The following is a 23662-nucleotide window of genomic DNA, read 5'->3' as shown; positions in this document are numbered from 1 at the left end:
GATAAAATCTAATTTAACTTTATTTTTTCCTTTGTTGCTTATGCCTTGATGTCTTATCTAAGAAACCATGGCCTAATCCAAGATCATAAAGGTTTAGTCCTATGTTTTAGTCTAGGAATTTTATAGTTATAGACCTTACATTTAAGCCTATGCTCTATTTTTAATTTGCATATATGTTGTGAAGTAGGGGACTAATGTCTTTCACAGTGTCTGTCCTTTCTGATGTTTTAAATATAAGGCTCCTGCATTAGATAGACATTCCTTAAGAATTTTTGACATGTGTTATATATTTACATGCCTGTCTCAGTGCCCTACACTGTGCTAGACACACCGTTAATGTATTTGTGTGTGTGAACATTTGATATTTTTGTTGAGGTTAAAACTATTTCACAAGATGTCCTGGTGTTCAAACTTAAGTTGGGGGGAAATAAAAGTATCCCCAACCATGGTTTTCTATATAAAACTTTCTGTAACAGGAGTAGTAAATATACTACTTTTCTTTCCCTTTAAAGATTTCACTGTTACATCAGAGCTCTCCTTTGGTCTGTGAAAACAGCCATATTCCTAGCAAATTTTCCTTGTTTCTGTTTGCCAGTCCTTTTCTTACTAATTACGGTGACTGCCCATTTCTATCAAAGAAGTGGCCTTTGCAACCTCCCTTCCTGTTTAGATCACACTCTATGCCCCTGGATTTCTACCTCTTCAGTAGCTTTAATGGTGTGTGCCATTTTTGGCAATCTCCAAGACAGAGAGAATTCTACCCACCTGGATTTGACAATAATTCGTTGTATTTCATCTTGCTGGCCTTATGTCACATTTTTAAGCCCCACCTTACACACATTGGTACAAACCCTCTCTTATTTTCTCCTATCCTCATCCTCTCTCCTTCTTCAAACTCAGAGGTTATATCTTGAATTGATCTTTTAGAAATATAAAGCACAGTGTAAGAAGGAACAGAGAAAAAGCTAAAGTCAACCTGAGCATTACCAAGCCCGAGGGCTGCATTTGACGGCAGATCTGTGAGGCATCGCTTGCTCTAAAGCTAAGTTCAGTGCTTGGTACCTTATTTGGATATTACTGCTTTCAATGCTTGAGCTGTTCTTCCAAACACTGGCGTACTCAGCTACTTTTTAGTATGATGTAAGTACCACAAGCATTGCATTGTCCTGGTGGGTCTAGCAGGGGATTTCAGATAAGATTCTACATTTGAATACATTCTAAATCTTAGGTAGAAGTAAATATTTAAGAAATGCACTTAAAAGCCTCACTTGATAAACTGGGGAAAAAAATCCCAGTTTCAGAGAGGTGAGGCTGACTCCTCTTTAATTTTCAAAGCAAGCAACAGCTTGAAATACTCAAAAAGAAGGCCTGAAGGGACCAGCTGCACCCATCCTAATCTAATTATTCTTCCACTGGTATTTAACTCAGGGTCCTTGCCTTTCTGTGCATTAATTGCTCAAACATATACTGCTAACTTTCTAAAGATAGTAAAGTGTCTTATAAAGCTAAACTTAAGCGATTTCAAATGTTAAGAAATGGGGCAGTCATTTGCAATATTAAAATTCCCCGCCCCCACTCTCTGTCACTAAATGTAAAGAACAGTGATAGAATTGGAGTCAAGAAAGCATGGTAGTTAGAGTAGTCAGTGCTGTGGCAGAGATTGTTTAGAAAGTAACTCTTACTGTAAAGTGGGAAAATAACTAGAATGTGGAAACCAAGTACAGATGCTCCACAACTTACGACGGGGTTACCTTCTGTAAATTGAAAATATTGTAAGTCAAAAAAATGCATTGCATATACGTAACCTACCAAACATCACAGCTTAGCCTAGCCTGTCTTAAATGTACTCAGAACATTTACATTAGCCTCCAGTTGGGCAAAATGATCCAATATGAAGCCCATGTTATATTAAACTGTTGACTGTCTCATATAATTTATTGAATACTCTACTGAAAGTGAAAAACAGAATAGTCCTGGGGTATTCAAAGTATGGTGTCTACTAAATGCATATAGCTTTCACACCATCGTAAACTAAAAAAAAATCATTAAGTCAGGGACCATCTGTATTAAAAGAGTTTCTGAGTCATGACAGTCGGCTTCAACAATTTTGTCTGAAGAAAAGGGAATATTCAGAAAGGGCATAGATATTTTAGGTTCTAGAAAGGCATGTTTAAGAAGCCATAATTTTTTGCAGCTTACTGGAGCACGTACAAAGGTCATAAGATGCAATTCTTAGTTTGATTCCCAGTTCCATTTTAAATCTCTACTCAAAAATAATCTCTACTCCATCCCTCTAAGCCTCCCAACCGCCACCCACCTTTTTATTCTTGTTTTGTGTCACTTATAATGTATGCTATCTCACAGTTTATGCATCCATATACATTGTCATAAATCTTTTGGGGGATAAGGTGGGGGAAATAAATAAGTACATTTTTAAAGTGGGGATATTCCCATTGAGATTTGTTTGTTTGTTTGTTTGTTTGTTTTTCTGAGATAGAGTTTCACTCTGTCGTCCAGGCTGGAGTGCAGTGGTGTAAACACAGCTCACTGCAGCCTCCACCTCCTAGGCTCAAGCAATCCTCCTGCCTCAGCCTCCCAGAGTACTGGGATTATAGGCATGAGCCACTGTACCTGGCCCCTGAGATTTCTCCATAAAACAGACCCGCTGTTTCTTTGACATTTTGTTGGTCTAACACCAGCATGTTTTCCATTTTCTCTGTCTCAAGCTATTGTGAATTTGTGGACAATGAAAAGAATTTGAAGTCCCTGCTCTTAAAGAACTCAAGATTTATTTAGATATATTTTTTAAAAATACCAAAGAAACTTCTGAAAATCCTGCCCATAGTTCAGTCAGTAGCTGCTCTTTCCAGTGTCTATCATCGTGAATATAATGGCACGTACAGAGAAACTGAAATGCTGGATACAATTCTAGGTGATGGTGTAAAGTTCCCAAGTTCGTAGAAAATAAAGAATGGGGGGGGGGGAACCTCCGGTGATTTCAAGACCCAGACAGCTTCTTAAAATTTTGTTGTATCTCCTTCTAGTCTTTTTCTCTGAACATTTAAAAATAAATAAGCTCGTAATTTTACAGCTGCATATCTAGTTCCGCAGTTTTGTGCCCTAACAAGCAATTCCTTATTTTATTAAAAACATTTTCCTATATATTTTCAACACCATATTACATAAACTCCCTCCTCTCCGGACATTCATATTGCTTTCAAGTGAACTATTTGGAACATCCATGAGTAAAAATAATTGGAAAGTAGAGAGAAGAGAGTCTCAAGGCATCAATTTCTCCATGATGACTAGTTAAAAACACTGTAGTGGTTTTCCCAATTTTTTTTTCTGCCAAGCCTTTGGCATCTGACTAAATTTTGCTGCTTTCACTCCTTTCTGAGTTCCACCCCTTTCTTGAGGCCTCCTATCTTGTTTCCCAGTTATGTTAATGAACAAAAGGTTATCTGCCTGGTGGGTTCCCTTTCCAAGCGTTTGGGACAGTACAATGAGACCGCTAACTGTAGTCTTTTATCAAGAAAAGGTATTTTAATCTATGCCTTCTTGACGTTTACTTTTTGAGCCCATTAATTTGCTAGCGAGGCAGTTTCTCTGGTTTGCTGTTTCTGAACGCAGTCCCCTTGACATTAATGGGGGAAGTGGAAACAAAAGCGGGAAGCAGGAGGACCGTTCTCCATCACTAGTCAGTCTTCAGCAGGTGAAGTTGTTTAGCTCTTCCCCGTACCTGCAGGCACAGTTCCAGAAGTATTAAAATCCAGGGTGTGGCTGGGGTTGGGGTGGAGCATGTATCTCCATCTAACAGCTTGAATAGACGGTTAGTTCTAAATTGCTTATACAAATATACAAATACGTACAAAGAGCTCGAGAAGCTGGGGAAACGGTTTCCGAGTAAAACTCGTGAAACGAAGTTGTGTCTTTCCTTTCCCCTATAGCAAGAGCATCATCTGTTGAACTTGCAGCCGGAGGAAGCTTCCGAAGGGGTTAAGAACGCTTGCAAACTCCTGGGAGTCCAGTAGGAGTTGCTGATGGTGCCGGACACTGCTTGCAAAGCAGTTTTCGTGGTTCACCTCCCTCGGTTTTCTCATTCTTTTGTGGGACGTTCAAGGAGCTGGTTTGGGCATTTACTTTTTAAAGTTTCTCCATCCCGGAGTCCTCTCTCCAGCTCCCGGAGTGCCGCACCTCTCACCGCTCCAAGACTTTTGGTCCGGCTCCAGGCGTGGGGAGGGGGCGGGAGGACTTTGTTCCCCGAAAACGACCTTGCCCTGGGAATTTCCTGGGGCCGTTTCTCACGGACAAGCCCCCCTCCCCCGGCTGCCAGCGCGGACACCCGCCGCGGGGGCCCAGTCCAGCCCGAGCTCCCACCGCCCCGCCGCCCACCCGCGCCCCCGGGAAAGGTCGCCCGCGTTCCGCCGCTCCCCCTCCTCAGAGCCCGCAGTCGAGAGCCCGGATGTTGGATTCAATCCCGGCACCGGGTCCTTCATTTCCATAAAAGGGCAGCGCTCCGCGGGGCCGAGATTGCCGCCCCGCCGCGCCCCCCGCCGCCCCCGCGCCTCCCCACCCCTCCCGGGACCTGCAGCCCCCTCCCCCGGGCGCGGCGCCGGGAGGGCGGGGGCAGGGGCGAGGCCGGCCAGACACGCTCGGGGCGGCGGTGCGGGCTGCGAAGGAGGGAGCCAGCGCGCCCAGCCCAGCCGGGCTTGGACCGAGGGGGCGGGGAGAGGGTGGAGCGCGGGGAGCCAGGCGAGGGGCGGCGAGGACTGGACTCCATTAGCAGCTGCGGCCGCAGGCAGCGCTTGGCCCGCGGAGAAGCCGGACGCGGTCGCCGCCGCCCCGCTAGCCGCCAGCCCCGCGCCTGTTGCCGCGCGAGCCCCGGGCCCGGAGCGCTAGGAGCGCGCGGTGAGGGAGCGGGACCCCGCCGGGACTCGAGGGGGCGCGGCGGGGAGGGGAGCGGGGAGCCCGGAGCCCGCACGCGCCGGTTCTCGGGGCCGGCTGGCAGGTGAAGCCCGCCGCGGTCCGCTAGGCGGGGACGGTGTGGGGCGGGCGGCGCCTGGGCCGAAGCGCGCTGCGAGGCGAGCGGAGCGAGCGAGGCGCTGGGTCCTCCCGCAGCCCGGGCCGCCGCCGCCGCCCTCCCGAGTTTGCGCGGAAAGCCCCGGGTCCTCCGCCACCTCCCAGCCCGTGGCAGACGCTGCGAATTCGGTGGGATTCGCCTTCCTTTGGGGGAGTGACGCTTACGAAAGCCATTTCCTCCGTGCTCGCAGGAAGGAGCCATGGCTCTGGACGGGATAAGGATGCCAGATGGCTGCTACGCGGACGGGACGTGGGAACTGAGTGTCCATGTGACGGACCTGAACCGCGATGTCACCCTGAGAGTGACCGGCGAGGTGCACATCGGAGGGGTGATGCTTAAGCTGGTGGAGAAACTCGGTGAGTAGCATCCCAGCCGCGTCCAAGTAACCACTTCCCAGAATTGGTTGAGGGAGGAAAGAGGCTAAAGGCGGGGGAGGGGCGCATTTGAGAAATCTCGGCATCCCGCAAATGCTTTTTAGAAATGTAAAATCTTTCAGCATTTAAGCAGATAGACCTGTTCCCCCTTTGCATTTTACTTTGTTTTGTTACTCTCTGAATTTTCAAATGTAATGATTCGAGCCTCCCAATTATAAACTTAATTGCGTAGTTACGGGTGTCGGGGGTGTGTGTGCCGGGGAACTCAGTAATTCTTAACATTTACCTACAGAACAATGAAAGAATGAGAAAAGTGTGTTGGGAGGGTAGTACTACAGGGTCCGTGGTTATCTATTTCTTCAGCATATCTGAATGTTAGTGATGTTTGGCATAGAGGATGATACAAAATACATTTAAGAAAAATCTGTGCTGGAAAATGTGTAACTACTGGCGCCAGTGTGAAGTGTCTGTGGCTGTTCTACGTGGTGGAGTGCATTAAAATGTTCCAGTCATCCACTCTTATAAGGGGTGGGGCAGTGCTTGACAAACTTGGTATCCGTAGTCCATGCTCGAGGTAAGCCATTTCGAGCATTCGGTTTTATATTAATAACAAACCAGTGAAAGAACTTTATGTTAAAAGCAGACTTTGTTAAGCTAATTTGAAGTTGACAGTATTTGCTTGAGTATAAATATATACTGGACTGATACCCAGTTTGAAGTAATAAGGTATCTTACTTCGTACATACGTACAGACTGTATGAAGTGTATGAAAAGTGTGCACTACACATTTTGTTGGCGATGAATGAAACCATTTTCATCTGGAAGAGTCGGCCACACAGTTGATTTTATCCTAAGAGAATTATCAGAGAACTGTCTTCCCGAGCTTTAAAGTGCCCATTGTACATAATGCAGTTGTGATAAGGTGGTAGGTGTGGCATTGTCTTTCTAGGCTGGAGTTGTTTTTTGTTTTGGTGAAGGGGGGTTGGGGACTTTCTGGGGGTTTTTTTCGTCTTTTTTTCTTTTTAAACACAGCATTCATTTTCAAGCTACACTGGGAAAATAGAGAGGTGCTTATTTGTCGGGAAATCTATTTCTTACCAGAGGATTATTGTATGTAAAGGTACTGAAATAGCACTATGATGCAGTTCGCAAAATAAGGCAGAATTCATTTGGATGGACCTGCTTTGTACTCCTGTTGCAAGTTTTATTATTAAAGGACCAAACAGAAGCTCTTACAAAGTAGCCTCATCCTTCAGACTCTGCATTGTTTGGCTTCCTGAGATACAGCTCAGGAAAGAATATCCTCCTAGGTAACCCAGTGAAAATTAAATTTTGCTGTATTGATTAGCCATTTAACTGGCAGTTAACAGTATTTTTATCAGATTTGAATAAATCAGTCACTGTTTGCAAAATATTTATGAACTTTTTAAATCCAGCACTGGCATGGGATTATTTAAGAATGAAAATAGCAAATATTTTGATATATTTTGTTTTCAAAGAAAACAAGCATTTATATCATAGATTTTCTATTTTATGGTAAATAGACCTTATTAAAAATTGGCTTCAATAGGAGATACTTTCTATATTGAAAAAAAAAGAGCTGTTGAAGGTGACTGAGACAACTTGTAGTTCTCGAAAGCCAGGCTGTAGCTAATGAATAAATAATGATGTCTATATTTATTTTGTATTGCTTAGGACTGTTTATTATAGAATCACAGTAATAAATAGAAATATAGAGAATAAACTATGCAAACAAATGTTAATTTAAGTGACTATAATCTTAGTCTTTTAATGCTGATGCACTTTTAATTTTTTATGCAGAGAAAAGAAGCCCAACAAGGTAGGAAATGCTGTGCATATGGAAACCGTACTCTTTTTTGAACTGAACTAGTACTGATTCCTGTTGTATTTTGGATTCCAAAAAGAAAGTGCCTCCAACTTTCCTGTGTGGTAAAGGTAGAGCTAAGGGATGCTCCTGGTTTTTACAATTAGATTTTGTTGCCTCTTGGCAAGTAAATGGAGAAGAGATTCAGTAGGGCACCATTTAAAACATCCACAAACCAGACTAGTCAAATTAGAAAAGAACTTTGTAATTTTTCAGAGGTACTGAAAACTGGAATGGCCTGCCTTCTGAAGCCCTGACTTATGTCACTGAAGGTATTAAAGGGCAGACTGGATGACTACTTGCCTAAACAGTGGCTAAAGAGGATCAAAGCAGCTTGTAGAGTCTAGATAAAAGGTGGAGATGGTGGTAAGGATGGGATGGTACAGAGCCTGGTGTCTCAGGTTTGCAGAGCAGTGATGGACAGTTAGCAGACTCAGGCCACTGTGGCCTTGAAGCAGCTATGAACAGAGGGCACCAGAGCATTCACCTACATTTTCAAAACTCCACTGTCTGATATCCTTAATCTCTTGGAAGGTATATGAATACCAAAAGCATGATATTTTAAGGTGATTTTCCCAGATAATGTTCAGTGACAGCAATTATTCCCTGAAGTCAATAGATCTCAGGATGACCTAGTCCTTCAAGATTGTATTAAAATTGTGTGTGCACATGTGGAAGTTTCTAGAAAGAGCCTTCTTCACTTTGACATTTCTCCAAGAGGTCTGTAACAAAAAAACTCATGACACAGTTTTATGATTTGGCCCTTGTGTGTCAGTTTCATCTTAAAGCCAGTGTTCATCCCAGAGTGAGGCATTTTAATTAAGCGAGACATAAATGTAACTAATGCTTCCTTAGTATGTGTCAGCAATATCTTTGTATTTAGTTAAACCTTTATTAATGTAAATAACTTGTATACTTCGCTTAAGGTCATTAAAACACAATTTTTAGATTTTTGACTTTGATTCAAAGATCTGAAAGATCTCTTATAAATCTTAGTATAAAACACATTTGTCGCCAGGCGTGGTGGCTCAAGCCTGTAATCCCAGCACTTTGGGAGGCCGAGGCGGGTGAATCACGAGGTCAAGAGATCGAGACCATCCTGGTCAACATAGGGAAACCCCGTCTCTACTAAGAATACAAAAAATTAACTGGGCACGGTGGCACGTGCCTGTAATCCCAGCTACTCAGGAGGCTGAGGCAGGAGAATTGCCTGAACCTAGGAGGCGGAGGTTGCGGTGAGCCGAGATCGCGCCATTGCACTCCAGCCTGGGTAACGAGCAAAACTCCATCTCAAAAAAAAAAAAATTTGTCATTCTCCACTAATCTTTTAAAAGAAAGTAGAGCATATGCCATGAAGAGGGCTTTAGGAATTATATACTAATGTGACAAACGTCTTGCATTTGTGACTTAGTCTAAGCTAATACCACATAAATAATTGATCCCTTCTGTGTTTATACTTCATCCAGAAAGTGAGAAACACCATTTTATCATTTAAAAATCCAGTTTAGGCCGGGCACAGTGGCTCACACCTATAATCCCAGCACTTTGGGAGGCTGAGTCAGGTGGATCACCTGAGGTCAGGACTTAGAGACCAGCCTGACCAACAATGATGAAACCCCATCTCTACTAAAAATTCAAAAATTAGCTGAGTGTGGTGGCACATGCCTGTAATCCCAGCTACTTGGGAGGCTGAGGCAGGAGAATTGCTTGAACCTGGGACATGGAGGTTGAGGTGAGCCAAAATCGCACCACTGCACTCCAGCCTGGGCAGCAGAGCAAGACTCTGCCTCAAAAAAAAATAATTGTAAAAATTTACAATTGTTTGTAAATTTTATATTGTATATTGTTTGGTTTGGTTTGGTTTGAGGCAAGGTCTCACACTGTTACCCAGGTTGGAGTGAGTATGTGATCATGGCTTAGTGCAACCTCAAACTTCTGGGCTCAAGTGGTCCTCTTATGGCCTCAAGCAGTCCTCCCAACTTAGCCTCCTGAAGTGTTGGGATTGCAGATGTGAACCGCCATGCCTAACCGTCTATGTTTTTTTTTTTTTAATTAAAGACAAATTTTAAACGTGCATAGTGTTTTTTAAAGAAAAATTTAAAATACGAAACATCAGAGATAAGGATTATAAAAACAAGACATCAGAATAAAATGGTATTCAAAAACAAAATTTGTAAAGAAGAGGCCCAATTTTATGGGATTTCTCTGGAGGTCATTGAGAAGTATTAAACCCCCTAGGCTGGGTGCAGTGACTCACACTAGTAAACCCACCACTTTGGGAGGCTGAAGTAGGCGGATCACCTGAGGTTGGGAGTTAGGAGTTTGAGACCAGCCTGACCAACATGGAGAAAATCCTGTCTCTAGCAAAAATACAAAATTAGCTGGGCATGGTAGCGCATGCCTGTAATCCCAGCTACTCTGTAGGCTGAGGCAAGAGAATTGCTTGAACCCAGGAAGCAGAGCTTGTGGTGAGCTGAGATCATGCCATTGCACTCCAGCCTGGGCAACAAGAGCACAACTCTGTCTCAAAAAAAATAGAAAAAAGAAACCCCCTGTACTCAGTAGGATTCAGAGCTTAGCACCAAAGAGGTGCTTAGCTTTAATACTTGGTAGATCTGTTCACTGAGTTTTAGTATCACTTTATAAAATGTCTTTTTAAATCTTCTGTGTACAATTAAATTTCTACCTATCTATAAAAATTCATTTTAGATGGAGAATAAGGAATTTATTATAATTTGGAGCTCACTGAATGGAAATCTCCAGCCACTGGCTCTGTGAGCTGAGAGGGGAAAATAGGTGATTTCTAAGTTTCCTCTAGCTCTGATTCTGTGAGTAGAGAGAATGTAGAAGTTGGGTTAGATCAAGTCACATAATGTAGAGGGGGAAAAATACAAATTAGAGGACTCAGGAGTGACTAAAAAGAAATGTATGAAGTTGCTTTAGAAAAATTGAGGATTAGGCCAGGCGTGGTGGCTCACGCCTGTAATCCCAGCACTTTGGGAGGCCAAGGAGGGTAGATCAACTGAGGTCAGGAGTTCAAGATCAATCTGGCCAACATGGTAAAACCCCAACTCTGCTAAAATTACAAAAAAATTAGCCAGGCATGGTGCCATGTGCCTGTAATCCCAGCTACTTGGGAGGCTGAGGCAAGAGAAACGCTTGAACATGGGGAACGGAGGTTTCAGTGAGCCAAGATCACACCGCTGCACTGCAGCCTGGGCCACAAGAGCAAGACTCCAGTCCCCAAAAAGAAAAAAGAAACTTGAGGATTGGCTGGGCGCAGGGAGTCATGCCTGTAATCCTAGCACTTTGAGATGCTGAGGCTCAGGAGTTGTTTGCTAAAGCTCAGGAGTTCGAGACCAGCTGGGCAACATGGTGAAATCCTGTCTCTACAGAAAAACAGAAAATACAAAACCTAGCCGGGCATGACGGCGTGCATCTGTAGTCCCAGCTACTCGGAAGGCTGAGACAGGAGGATTGCCTGAGCCTGGGCGTTTGTCACTGCAATGAGTTGCGGCCAGACCACTGCACACCATGCCTGGGTGACAGAGCTGGACTGCCTCTGAATAAAGGAAAAAGAAAATTTGAGGATTATGTGTCTGAATGTGACATTTAGAAAGAAGCTGTCCTTGCTTTAAAAGTGTGTCATTTTCTTGCCATATAATAATGAAAAAAGTTCATTTATGTTGGAGTTGCAGGTTAGGATCAAGTTAGATTGTGAAGTTAGCACATGGACCAAAAAAAAAAAAAAGAAACAGATTTTAGTAAAGTTACCACTAAAAACTTCTTCAAGTGATCATTAAGTATGATATACATTCATTGCATCTCACAGAAGTGGAAAATAGCTAGTTTTTCCTTTAGGAATTCCAAAAATAAGTTTCATGAGTTGAGCATGAGATGAAGAAGCTGGCTTACATTAGGGGCTTCGATACACAAAAAATGCTTTAAACACTAGGATCAGAGCTTGGCAAGATGCACAGTGGGACAGAGGCATATGCAACTGGACAGCTCCCTTATCCCCAGGGCTTAGTGCTCCCTGGGGAAGGTGTGTGCTTATTTGGTAGAATGGTATCTATGCAGTTGAAATCCTCAGTTTTTCCCCTTGAGAGCTCACAATTGAATTAATGGAAATTCATACCTACATGATGCAACCTCACTGCATTCATAGTGAAATATATTAAGATTATAAGACATTTTAAAAAATCTTGGGGGTGGAGTAGAAAACAACTTTAAAATCTTATTAAAGTGAATTAAGTTTTGGTTAAATCTGATAGCAAGTTTACTCAGTGTTTAAAACACTGTTCATGATCCATAGGAAGTAAATTGTATCTGTTTCTTAGCAAATTTTAAGCTTTTTAAAAGTGGAGGACAGTATTCAAGTTTTACTATAATCCTATGGCAGCTAATAGATATTGTGCTATTTCTTAGAGTATATGCTATTTGCTGCCTTTTGTTTTTGTTTTGCTGCTATGTTTTATGCCCAGTTTTTTAAAGTAAAAAAAGTACTGTTTGCTTCCAACTAGCGTTAAGTTATTTATAGAGATGCTAAAAATATGTTTATTCAATTACTTATAAAAGGCCTTGTTGGAAATGTCTAATCGCTATTGAGGAAAATGGAAAGAAAATATTTAACATTTTACCTGTTACCTTTGGCTGTGAATTTTCAAAAATTTCAAACATCTAAGTTCAAGAGTAATTCAGTGAACACTGTATAATCTTCATCTAGACAGCAGTTAGTATTTTGCCATTTGAATTGTCTGTACACACAAGCATGCACATGTTGGGAAGCAATTTGACTAAAATTCAGACTTAATCATAACCTTTGACTCCTAAATACTTAAATATATATCACCTAAGAACAAGGAATTTGTCTTACATAATTACAGTATAGTGATCACATTCAGGAAATTTAACATGGATTCCGTGCTGTCATCTAATATGTATCCATTTTCAAATTTTGCCAGTTGTCCCAATAATGGCCTTTGGGTTTTTTTCCATCCAGAATCTGTTTTCCTATTTAGTTGAAAGGGTCTCTTAATCTCTTGGTATTGTATATCAAGAATGGCCACCAAGTGTGGAGCTAGAGTATAGGATAAATGGCTTATTGATGTTACATTAAGATACATGTAAAATAATAGTATCTGTTTGCAAACTTTATTATGGCCACCCTGTAGAACAGTTCCTCAGCCTTTGTCTTTCAAGACATTGTTTAACCTTTTTAAAATAAAGTTCTTAGTATCCACGCAAATTTCACTTGAGTCATTTTTTTTTTCTTTTGAGGCATAGTCTTGCTCTGTCACCCAGGCTGGAGTGCAGTGGCACAATCTCAGCTCACTGCAACCTCTGCCTCCCAGGTTCAAGCAATTCTCCTGCCTCAGCCTCCAGAGTAGCTGGGATTACAGGCACTCACCACCATGCTAATCTTCGTATTTTTAGTAGAGATGGGATTTCACCATGTTGGCGAGGCTGGTCTCAAACTCCTGACCTCAGGTGATCTGCCCGCCTTGGCCTCCCAAAGTGCTGGGATTACAGGAATCAGCCACCACGTCCAGCCAAGAGTGATATTTTTATAGGTTCTTTTTTTACATATTTTATTTTCAAAATTTAGTTTACTTCTTAGCTTACTATTAAATAAACTGTTAATAATAGTTTTAGACATCATTGGATGTAGATTTCCCATAATGTCAGTTTTTCTCAGACTGTAGTAGGTGCTAATGGAGGCACAGATTATTAAGACATAACAGGTTACCTAGTGTGTCAGAAGGTCTGGATTCAACTTCTGGCTCTGTCTGCTACTTACTGGTTTGTATGACCTTTGCACAGCAAAGCCAACGTTCTGAGTGGGTTTTGACTTCTATAAAACAGAAATTGAAAAAAAAGTTTATATGTTTTGGTAAGAATTAGATGATACATATATTTTGATACTATATATATTTATGTATATACTTTATATAAATTATTTGTTACACAAATGAGAGTGGCTACTTTCTCTGTGGCATTGAGTCTCTGAGTATATTAAAGTAGAAAGGAAAAGGTTAAAATATGATCTAGTATATTTAGTATATTTAATAAGTCCTCCCTCTGTTTTGGGTAGGTGGGAGATGGAGTTTCACTCTTATTGCCCATGCTGGAGTGCAATGGCACAATCTCAGCCTACCATAACCTCCGCCTCCTGGGTTCAAGCAATTCTGCTGCTTCAGCCTCCCAAGTAGTTGGGATTACAGGCATGTACCACCACACCCAGCTAATTTTGTGTTTTTAGTAGAGATGGGGTTTCTCCATGTTGGTCAGGCTGGTCTTAATCTCCTGACCTTAAGTGATCTGCCTGCCTTGGCCTCCCAAAGTGCAGGAATTACAGGTGTGAACCACTGTGCCCAGATAAGTTCCAGCTTTACTAGCAGGGAATTGCACTTCTTAAAAAAAGCTTAGTATGGGATTGCTTTCTGTTCCCACCCACTAAACAAGAGAAAAGAGCTATCGTTCTACTTTCCTCCCAGCTTCCAGACACACACTTGCCTCTGCAGTTTAACAGAGAGCTATTTAAGCACCATTTTTACAAGACTTCTGAAATGCAGTGGACCAATAAGTGGTTGATGATATTTGAGGGATTTGAAAAATTTAAAACCACGAAAGCATCAGTAATAAGTTAATTCTCTACTTAATACATTCTATAAGAGCATTGTTTTTAATTCATTTATAGCAAGCACATGGAAACATTGGGCCTATTTAGAAACTAATGAAAATAGTTTCAGAAAAAAGCTAATTATGCAATATTTTTATTTAAATAATGATTTTACTGAAATAAAAATTATTAATGCTTATGCCATGGTACATTTTAAAATGGTATATATTTTCAAATAGAGAGGTAAACAAATACATCTGAAAGTATATTCTTAATAATTCTTTTATTTTTTAGTTAGCTTCAGATACATCTGAAAGTATATTTTTAAATTTTTTTTTTTTTTTTAAGACAGGGTTTCACTGTGTTGGCCAGGGTGGTCTCAAACTCCTGACCTCATGATCCACCTGCCTCAGCCTCCCAGAGTGCTAGGATTACAAGTGTGAGCCACCATGCCCAGCCATTTTTAAATAATTTTTAAATTTTTTAGTTAAGAAGTGTGACTTTTGCACTTTCATATTCGTTATAATTCACTCTTTAACAAATTATTTGCATAGTTATATGATTGTTTCGCCTGTTAATTTTTTTCTTAATGTCAGGCTTATTGAGATCTAATTTATATACAGTAAAATTTATCCTTTTTAGTATAATATTCTGAGTTTTGACATGTAAAACCACCACAGTCAAGATAGAAAACTTTTATAATACTCCCAAAAGTGTCCTTGCGTTCCTTTGTAATCATCTCATCTCCCTAAACCCAGATCCTAAAAACCACTGATAATTTGCCTTTTCTAGACTGGCCTGTGTAAATGGAACCATTCAGTATCTTGCTCTTTGAAGCTGGTTTCTTTCTCTTAGCATAATACATGTTAGCTTCGTTCATGTTTTTGTATCAATTGTTTTTTATTGCTGAGCAGTAGTCCATTGAATGGGTATATTTCACAGTTTGTCTATTTAGCAATTGAAGGGCATTTGGGTTACTTCCAGTTTTTGGAGATTATGAATAAGGCTGCTATAAACATGTGTGAATGCATATTTTTATTTTTCTGGGGTAAGTACCTAGGCATGGGATTGCTGGGTAGTATTGTAAGTATATTCTTAAAGTTAGAAGAAACTTCCAAACTTTTCCATAGTGGCCACATCACTTTACTTTCCTGTGAGTATTATATGAGAGTTCCAATTGCTCTCAGTTCTCCTTGTTACTTGTTCCTTGTTACTGTCAGAATTTAGTGTTGTTGGTTTTAATTTTGGCCACTCTAGTAAGTAGTGCTCTCTCATTGTAATTTTAACCTACGTTTTCCTAATGACTAACCTGCTGGCTAAGTCGGTTTTTCAGTTTTTAGAATCTCAGTATAGATAACGCAGAATAAATTATCATTTGTTAGTTCCCATCTCTTTGGAATATGTAATGTATTAGGATACTTTGAAAATGGTTCTTCAAATGTGGTAACTCTAAACTTGAAGATACGTAAACAGTATCTAAAGACATCTAAATGTCTTTAAATATAAGATATCTACAGCCATACTCTTGTGGATTAAAGGGTCAGTATACAAATCCTGGTCTATTTCCCTTCTTTAGAATATTATGAATAATTGTTCATAGTAACTCACCTCGAATTACATAGTAAAATGTTTTGAAAGTTAATTGAAAATGATGTCTTATGGTATTTTCTCTCAACTTCATTAATTCTGCTTGAAAGTGAGTAAGTGTTTATGAGAGATAAAAAGAGAGGAGCAGTAAATGATTACAATTTGAGGTTTATGTTTTGATTTCCTTTAACAATTCAGGTTTCAGACTCAGTTATCTGTTATTTAGATACATAAGGACCAGCCAGTGTCAGTGCATCCTTGGGGTGGCCTTTCTGTACTTATCAAGGTTATTGGGCTGATAACCTCCAGTCCAGAGAAGGTGATATCTACTTTAGAATTTGTAGGGAATGTTTTCTCAGATATATTTAACTGTCTTATTTTTACATCATGTTGTAACTAAAAAATACATTAGGTATTTAAAAAATCAATTGTAATTTCTGAGCATCAGTGTAATGCTTTTCTTTTTCTTAATGAAACACTCACTGTTATGACTAAAACACCGTTAAAGTGCTAGCATTATTGATGGTAGATGAAGGTGTCTACTGGGTAAGTGCTTCCCAGCTTGATGTTCCTTAATGTACTTCTTGGGTTCAGATCTAAGAATTTTATAACCTTTGAAATTAAAAATAACTTGAAAAAAGCAAATGATTGCTGTATCAATTGTAAAAGTCTTATGCAAGGTGGTGATGACTTCTCTTGCCAAGATGGAATGCCCTTGTTATGGAGCATAGACTGAGAAGCAGCCCGCCCATGTCAGAATCCTGACCTGACCATATAGCTGTATGACCTTCGGCTGTGTGACCTGTCTGTCCCTCTGGTTCCTCATTTGGAAAATGGGGATAATAACAATATCTTTGGATTTATTATAAAGATTAAGTTAGTTAATACACATGAAGTGTTTAGAATTGCTTTTGTAAATGTGGCTATGATGATGGCGATTACAATCCCAGCTATTTTACTGTTTGTAAATTTTCTCCCTATATTGAGCTAGAGAAATAACAGCATTTTATTAAAGATTGAGAATGTGTCTTTTATAAAGGAAGCCAAATACTTCTTTTTTTTTTTTTTTTTTTTTTTTTGAGATTGATTTTTACTCCCATCACTCAGGCTGGAGTGCAGTGGTGCAGTTTTGGCTCACTGCAACCTCCACCTCCCAGGTTCAAGCAATTCTAGTGCCTCAGCCTCCTGAGTAGCTGGGATTACAGGCATGTGCCACCATGTGCTGCTAATTTTTTTTTTAGTAGAGATGAGGTTTCACCATGTTGGCCAGGCTGGTCTTGAACTCCTGACCTCAAGTGATCCACCTACCTTGGCCTCCTAAGTGTTGGGATTACAGGCGTGAGCTACCATACCCAGCCGGAGACCAAATAGTTCTGACTTTTTCTCTTATCATTTTAGGAACTGATTTTAAGTTTATTGTGCTACCTTGCATCATTATTAGCAATACTGTAAATAATTAAAATATGGGCTGTGCGTGGTGGCTCACACCTGTAATCCCAGCACTTTGGGAGGCTCAGGGGTGGATCACTTGAGGTCAGGAGTTCGAGACCAGCCTGACCAATATGGAGAAACCCTATCTCTACCAAAAATACAAAATTAGTCAGGCATGGTGGCGTGTGTCTGTAATCCCAGGTGCTCGGGAGGCTGAGACAGCAGAATCACTTGAAACAAGGAGGCACAGGTTGTAGTGAGCTGAGCTCTTGTGCCATTGCATTCCAGCCTGGGCAACAAGAGCAAACTCTGTCACAAAAAAAAAAAAAAGGATTATTAAAGTGTGAAGATCATCTAGAAGCAGATTTTTTTTTGATACATGCTTCTGCATGTACAGAATTGTAGACTTGCTATGCTAAGATAGGGAGTGTTTCCATAAATTTAATATTCTGGTTAGACAGATAGCTTTTTAAAAAGGTGAATTTTATAGCACTTGGGGATGCCAAGGTGGGCAGATCACTTGAGGCCAGAGTTTGAGACCAGCCCGGCTAACATAGCGAAACCCGGCTAACATGGCGAAACCCTACTAAAAATGTAAAAATTATCCAAGTGTGGTGGTTCATGCCTATAGTCTTAGCTACTCAGTAGGCTGAGACAGGAGAATCGCCTGAACCTGGCAGGTAGAGGTTGCAGTGAGCTGAGTCCCTGCCACTGCACTCTAGCCTAGGCAACAGAGTGAGACTCTGCCTCAAAAAAAATAAAGAAGAGGTGAATTTTGTTAGCAGCTAAGAACTTACTCTAAGATGTGGCCAACTTATTAGTTTCATATGGCCTTGGGCAAGTTATTTTAACTTCTGATTATTTAATCTCACTTAGCTTTAGTTTACTTATCTGTTTTGGGTGATTAATATATTGACTAAATATGGTATTAAAAACATTAACAATTCCTGATAATTAGTAGAATGACTATACTAAGAGCGCAATAAAATGTAATCTACAGTTATCCTTCAAATACTATGTAAACTTAAGACATAAATTTTAATTGTGTTTTTCAGTACTCTGATTGCTTTGTTTTCATTTTATTTATGTAGTATTTAACCCTTTCTTATTTAAGCTCTTGTTGACAAATTTTAAAAGACTTTCTTGCCTTTGTAAATTCTGTTTAATGGTCGTGAAGTCTGAATACATTCCCTGAAGTCAGACTGGCTGGGTCTGAATACTGTCTTCACTACTTAGAAGCTTTGTGACCCTATGCCAAGTTATTTAACATCTTTGTGACTTGTAAGTAAAATAGGGGTAGTAATCTTCCACTTAGGGTTGTTGTAAGGATTAAATGCGTGTACATGTGTAAAGCACTTAGAACAGTTCTTGGCACATAGTAAGTAGTAGTTATACTAATAATTGTTTTATTCAGGATCCTTTTGAGCCTGGGACGTGTCACTATTATCTCACCTTATGAATTTGGGCTGTAAATTCCTTAAAGAATTTAAAATAGCAAAGAAGGGTCTTAGCTGAGATGGGACATTGATGTGTAAACATTCTTTCATAGAGATAATTCTGAACAGCCATGCTCTGTTTTTGATAGGTTATAGAGGTATATAACATGAGACTTGTGTGGAAATAAGAGATACATGAACTGGACTATAGTAGCAGCAACAAACATTTATGGAGCGCCAACTATTATATAGTAAGGCACAGTCCCAGCTCTCGGTATGAGCAGCTTACTAGTAACAAAGTGAAAAAAGAAAATTACTTTGAGTTCGATGATCTGATTGAGAAGTGCCATATATTTAACCCTTGAATATAGGAAGACGGAGATTTAGAATCATGAGTAATAACTGGCATTATTTAAAGAGAGGGTGGAAAGTTAGGAAGAAAGGCATTCCAGATTGTTGATGGCAGTGTTCACGGTTTATTATAGACTAGTTTAGAGAAATACAAGAAAAACTTATAGAGAAGAAAGACATAATTAACTGTGAAATGATATTCTATTATTCCTTAACTTACCCACTTGATAGTTTTAAGTGAGAGCCTACCAAATGCCAGAGACTATACTACAAACTGTTATGAACAAAATTAACTCATTCCTTACCCTCACTCAACTTGCAATCTTAAGGTAAAGACAGTTCTTATTTTATTTACTTATTTTTTAAGACAGAGTGTTCCTTTTTTGCCTGGTTTAGGGTGCAGTGGCACAATCTAAGCTCACTGCAACCTCCACCACATGAGTTCAAGTGATTCTCTTGCCTCAGCCTCCCGAGTAGCTGGTATTACAGGCACACACCACCATGCCTGGCTAATTTTTTTGTATTTTTTTTAGTAGAGATGGAGTTTCACCCTGTTGGCCAGGCTGGTTTCAAACTCCTGACCTCAGGTGATCCGCCTGCCTCAGCCTCCCAAAGTCCTAGATTACAGGCGTGAGCCACTGTGCATGACCTAAAGACAATCCTTAAATAACAATTACTAACTTGTAGTGAGTATCATGGTAATTGAAATAGTTATAGGATTCTGTACTGGGGAACCAGAACCTAGCATGTAGGATTTGTGGAGAGAAATTACTTTTCAGCTGAGACCTGAAAGTAGGAATTAGGCAAAAAAGTGGGAGGAGATGCGGGTAAGGGATAGGATGACAGAGAACAAAAACAATAGGCTCAGGAGAGGCTGAGAATTCGTAGCATGGGAAGTGGAGCAAGGGAGGTGGCCAGTTGAAGAACATAAAGAAATCTAATGATGATGGGGGAGCAACCCTAGGGAACCAGTGTCTTCACGTGAGGCTCAAGAAGAAATCAAATGCTGAAGTGCTTTCTGAACCAGGTTTAAAAGATTTAGCATTATTCCCAGAGCTGTGAGACGCCCATAAAAGACTTTAAATAGGGGCCGGGCGCGGTGGTTCACGCCTGTAATCCCAGCACTTTGGGAGGCCGAAGCGGGTGGATTACAAGGTCAAGAGATCGAGACCATCCTGGTCGACGTGGTGAAACCCCATCTCTACTAAAAATACAAAAAATTAGCTGGGCATGGTGGCACGTGCCTGTAATCCCAGCTACTCAGGAGGCTGAGGCAGGAGAATTGCCTGAACCCAGGAGGCGGAGGTTGCGGTGAGCCGAGATCGTGCCATTGCACTCAGCCTGGGTAACAAGAGCGAAACTCCATCTCAAAAAAAAAAAGACTTTAAATAGGGGAGACATCAGATTTTTACAAATTGGAAATTAATCAGTTTTGTATAAAATAACTTGCATATAAGATATAAGCAGTGATTTCAAGAAATAATTTTTCTAGGTATACATTCCAGTTTTATATTAGAATTTGTTAGTATTTTCTGAGATAAGCTTATAATGTAAAAGTCAATTAAATATTCTTACTAAATTGCTCTTCTTTCGAACTTCAGAATAGCTTGTGCCATTGATCACATTTAAAAGACAAACCTAACTAATACTTCTGTAAGTTCAATACTAACTGGTGAATTTTGCCCTGATGTTACTCTCCTAGAATTTGTCAGACGTTTACATTGCATGGACTCTGAGCCCTCTCTTCTAGGAATGAAGCCAAGGTGAACCAAATTAGCAATAAGCAATCCTTCAGGATTGGATAGAAAGTTACCCACCCTCTGGAAATGAATAATTGGCATACTTTGTTTGTGCACTCTGTAACTGCTTGCATGGCTATATGATCTGAAAAAGCGGCTTAACTGCATTGAGTTAGTATGTCTTACAGTATCAGATAATGAATTGAAATTGATACACATTATTTCAGATTTGTAACTTCAAAAGGCTATTTGTAAACTTAGTTGATCTCTTTATTTTGAAGAGTGAATTCCCAAGTTTTCTACTAGCCGTTTTGAAGAAAAGCAGTTTGCCACTTTTCATTAGAGATTTAGTGTCTGTCTTAGTCTGTGTGGTCTGCCATAACAAATATATCCTGGGTGGCTTAAACAATAAATACTTACTTCTCATAGTTCTGGAGGCTGGCAAATCCAAGACCAGGGTGTCGGCATGGTTGTTTTCTGGTGAGGACCCTATTTCTGGTTTCCTAACATTGGGGAGGGAAAGAAGAGAGAGGGGAAACCAGTGTTCTCCTGTCTCCTCTTCTGTCCCACCAGAAGCACTCCACCCTCCTTAACTTGATTTACCTCCCCAAGGCCCCATCTTCAAATACCATCATATTGGGGATTAGGGTTTCAACATATGAATTTGAGGGGAACACAACCATTTAGTCCATAGCAGTTTCTAAATGTTTCCTGTAATTGGGCACTGCTTCAGTTAGCCATTGGAGCCTTAATGTAAAATAATTTTCTTAACCTAAAATGGAATGGGGTACTTTAATTGAAATATGTTGGCAGTTTGAATGATATATGACTTTGAAGCAGTTTACAGCTTCTGCTGGCAGATTAAAAACTTTTCTTTTGAAATATGACATATCAGACTTGTTGAAAACAGCGCTTTGAACAGTTGCAATTTGCACGTTAACTTATTAAATAACACTAGTCATTTAACAACATGGCTCACATTTTAGTTGTCACCATACTTCATCTTTTAACTTTATACATTAAGTAAAATGTAACATAAAGTACAAAACGGTTGTGGATTAACTTTTCAGCCCAGAAAGCCCTGTGTAAATAACAGAAGCTCATTATCATCAGTGACAAGTTATGTCACTTATTTCAGAGTCTGTACGATTGGCCACTGTGCATACAGTTCACGCACAGAACAGCAGTATGTAATGTTGCCTCTTTGTTCCCCATGAGAAACTCATGATGTTTTACAAAAATTGATCATTGTAAAAGAGAGTTGACCAACAAAGATAAAACTGCAGTGACTTAACAAAAAGTGATCATGAAATGCTAGAAGTGGTAGTTGAATCAAATATAAATGGAGTTAAAGAAGAAATAGCTCACCATGGAGATGTGGATGCTTTCACCATTTGAATGACTATAGATACACAGCCAAAGGAATTTAGTGAAGATAAACTACATATAGGATGCAAATGGTATGACAAAAAGGATGAAGATGTCCCAGAGGAAGTGACACTAGCAAAAACTTTGCATACTGAAGGAGCTGTCAGAGATACTTCATGATACTGAAAGAGCAAAGGATAAAATACTGTAAGTTGATCTAGTCTTAGAAAGGAGTGTGACAGCTTGGCAGCGCATAAAAGATACTTGCTCCACATCATAAGTTATATAAGAAGACAAGCACTATTTAAGCTACCCTTGTTAAGCTTTCACAAATAAATGTAATGCTTTTCAATGTTTTTGATGTTTTAAATTACAGTACACTAAACACCAGTTTTGCTGTTTTTTCCATTTCCATATGTGCATTTATACTCAACAGTAAGAGTTTTTAATGTTTGACAAGAACTTTTCTTTTGAAACAATTATAATTTTTCAATTGATCATTTGATTGCTTTATGTGTTGCCTGTATATTACAAATATTTGTATACTACAAGTATTAGTTTACAAATATTTATTGGCTCTGATCTTTGCTTTTGAGACACAGGATAGATCAAAGACTTAATCTAGTGGGAAAATTAGTTACATAAAATAAATTAGAATGAATTATATCATTCAAAGTGCTAAGGTATGGTTTTCTGCTTTGACAGGTAGGTCAGTGAAGATTCAGGGGTGGTAATATTTGAGCTGGTTCTTGTGTATGATTTTCCCACTCTGATAAAGGAGGTAAGGAAAAGGTACCAGTCAAGGAGATCTGAAACACCAGCTTGTTCCACAAACTAGGCCAGAACATAAGCTGCATTTGGGTGGGAAGAGCCCCTAGAAAAAGGCAATGTGGGGCACAGATTTGTGCAACTTGTTAACGGATTATAAGATTCTTCAGTAACAGACTTGGAAAGTTTCAAGTAGGCAAATAAACTGATCAGGTTTGCATTTTAAGACATAACTCTGGATAGTGTTGTAGAAAGTGGGGTTATAGTAGTTCAGGGTGGAGATGCTGGGGACCTGAACTAAGGCGATGTAAAAGGAAAGGAGGGGACAGATTTAGAGCTGCTTAAGGGATAGACTCCATAATAGTTGGATGGAAAGAATGCCTGAAAGGAAAAAGTAAAATACAACTGTAGAGATATGTAATATCTAATTTCAAAGATGTAAAGATTAAATTATTTTTTTATTATTTTTTTTTTTTGAGACGGAGTTTTGCTCGTTACCCAGGCTGGAGTGCAATGGCGCCATCTCGGCTCACCGCAACCTCCGCCTCCTGGGTTCAGGCAATTCTCCTGCCTCAGCCTCCTGAGTAGCTGGGATTACAGGCGGCACGCACCACCGTGCCCAGCTAATTTTTTGTATTTTTAGTAGAGACGGGGTTTCACCATGTTGACCTGGATGGTCTCGATCTCCTGAGCTCGTGATCCACCCGCTTCGGCCTCCCAAAGTGCTGGGATTACAGGCATGAGCCACTGTGCCCGTCCCTTTTAACATTTTTGTGGGAATTAAATGAGAATGTGTTAAGTGTTTGGTACATACTAAATGTTCAGTAAACAAGTCTTAGTGCCATTATTTATCATGCATTTAATTATCAAGCTAGGAACTTCTTAGCTTCCCTCATTCACCTTTCATCTGTCCTCTCTCATCTGAATTCAGTATCCTTGAGACCCATGATTCTAGCTTAGACAGATCCCTCATATTTGCCTCCTTCTCTTCACCTTCTGCCTTACATCAGGCCCTGCTCCC

At 40.2% G+C, this 23662-nt stretch overlaps 1 protein-coding gene across 34 annotated transcripts in view; it reads left to right on the top strand.

Moving 5' to 3' along the window:
• Positions 1-23662, top strand: part of FERMT2 (FERM domain containing kindlin 2) — a 168283-nt gene that overhangs the window by 74125 nt on the left and 70496 nt on the right. For 28 of the 34 annotated variants that reach the window (XM_078334955.1, XM_078334951.1, XM_078334945.1 and 25 more), the window contains one exon: positions 5271-5436. In XM_078334955.1, the coding sequence (XP_078191081.1) occupies positions 5271-5436 (166 nt within the window). Of the gene's footprint in view, positions 1-4778; positions 4909-5270; positions 5437-23662 lie in introns of those variants that run through there. The other 6 variants (XM_035260539.3, XM_078334966.1, XM_078334961.1 and 3 more) reach the window with 1 other exon arrangement.

The sequence above is a fragment of the Callithrix jacchus genome, chromosome 8, assembly GCF_049354715.1.
Source record: "Callithrix jacchus isolate 240 chromosome 8, calJac240_pri, whole genome shotgun sequence".
NCBI lineage: Eukaryota > Metazoa > Chordata > Mammalia > Primates > Cebidae > Callithrix > Callithrix jacchus.
Note: the sequence above shows the minus strand (reverse complement) of the source record. Positions and strands in the feature narration are given on the sequence as shown.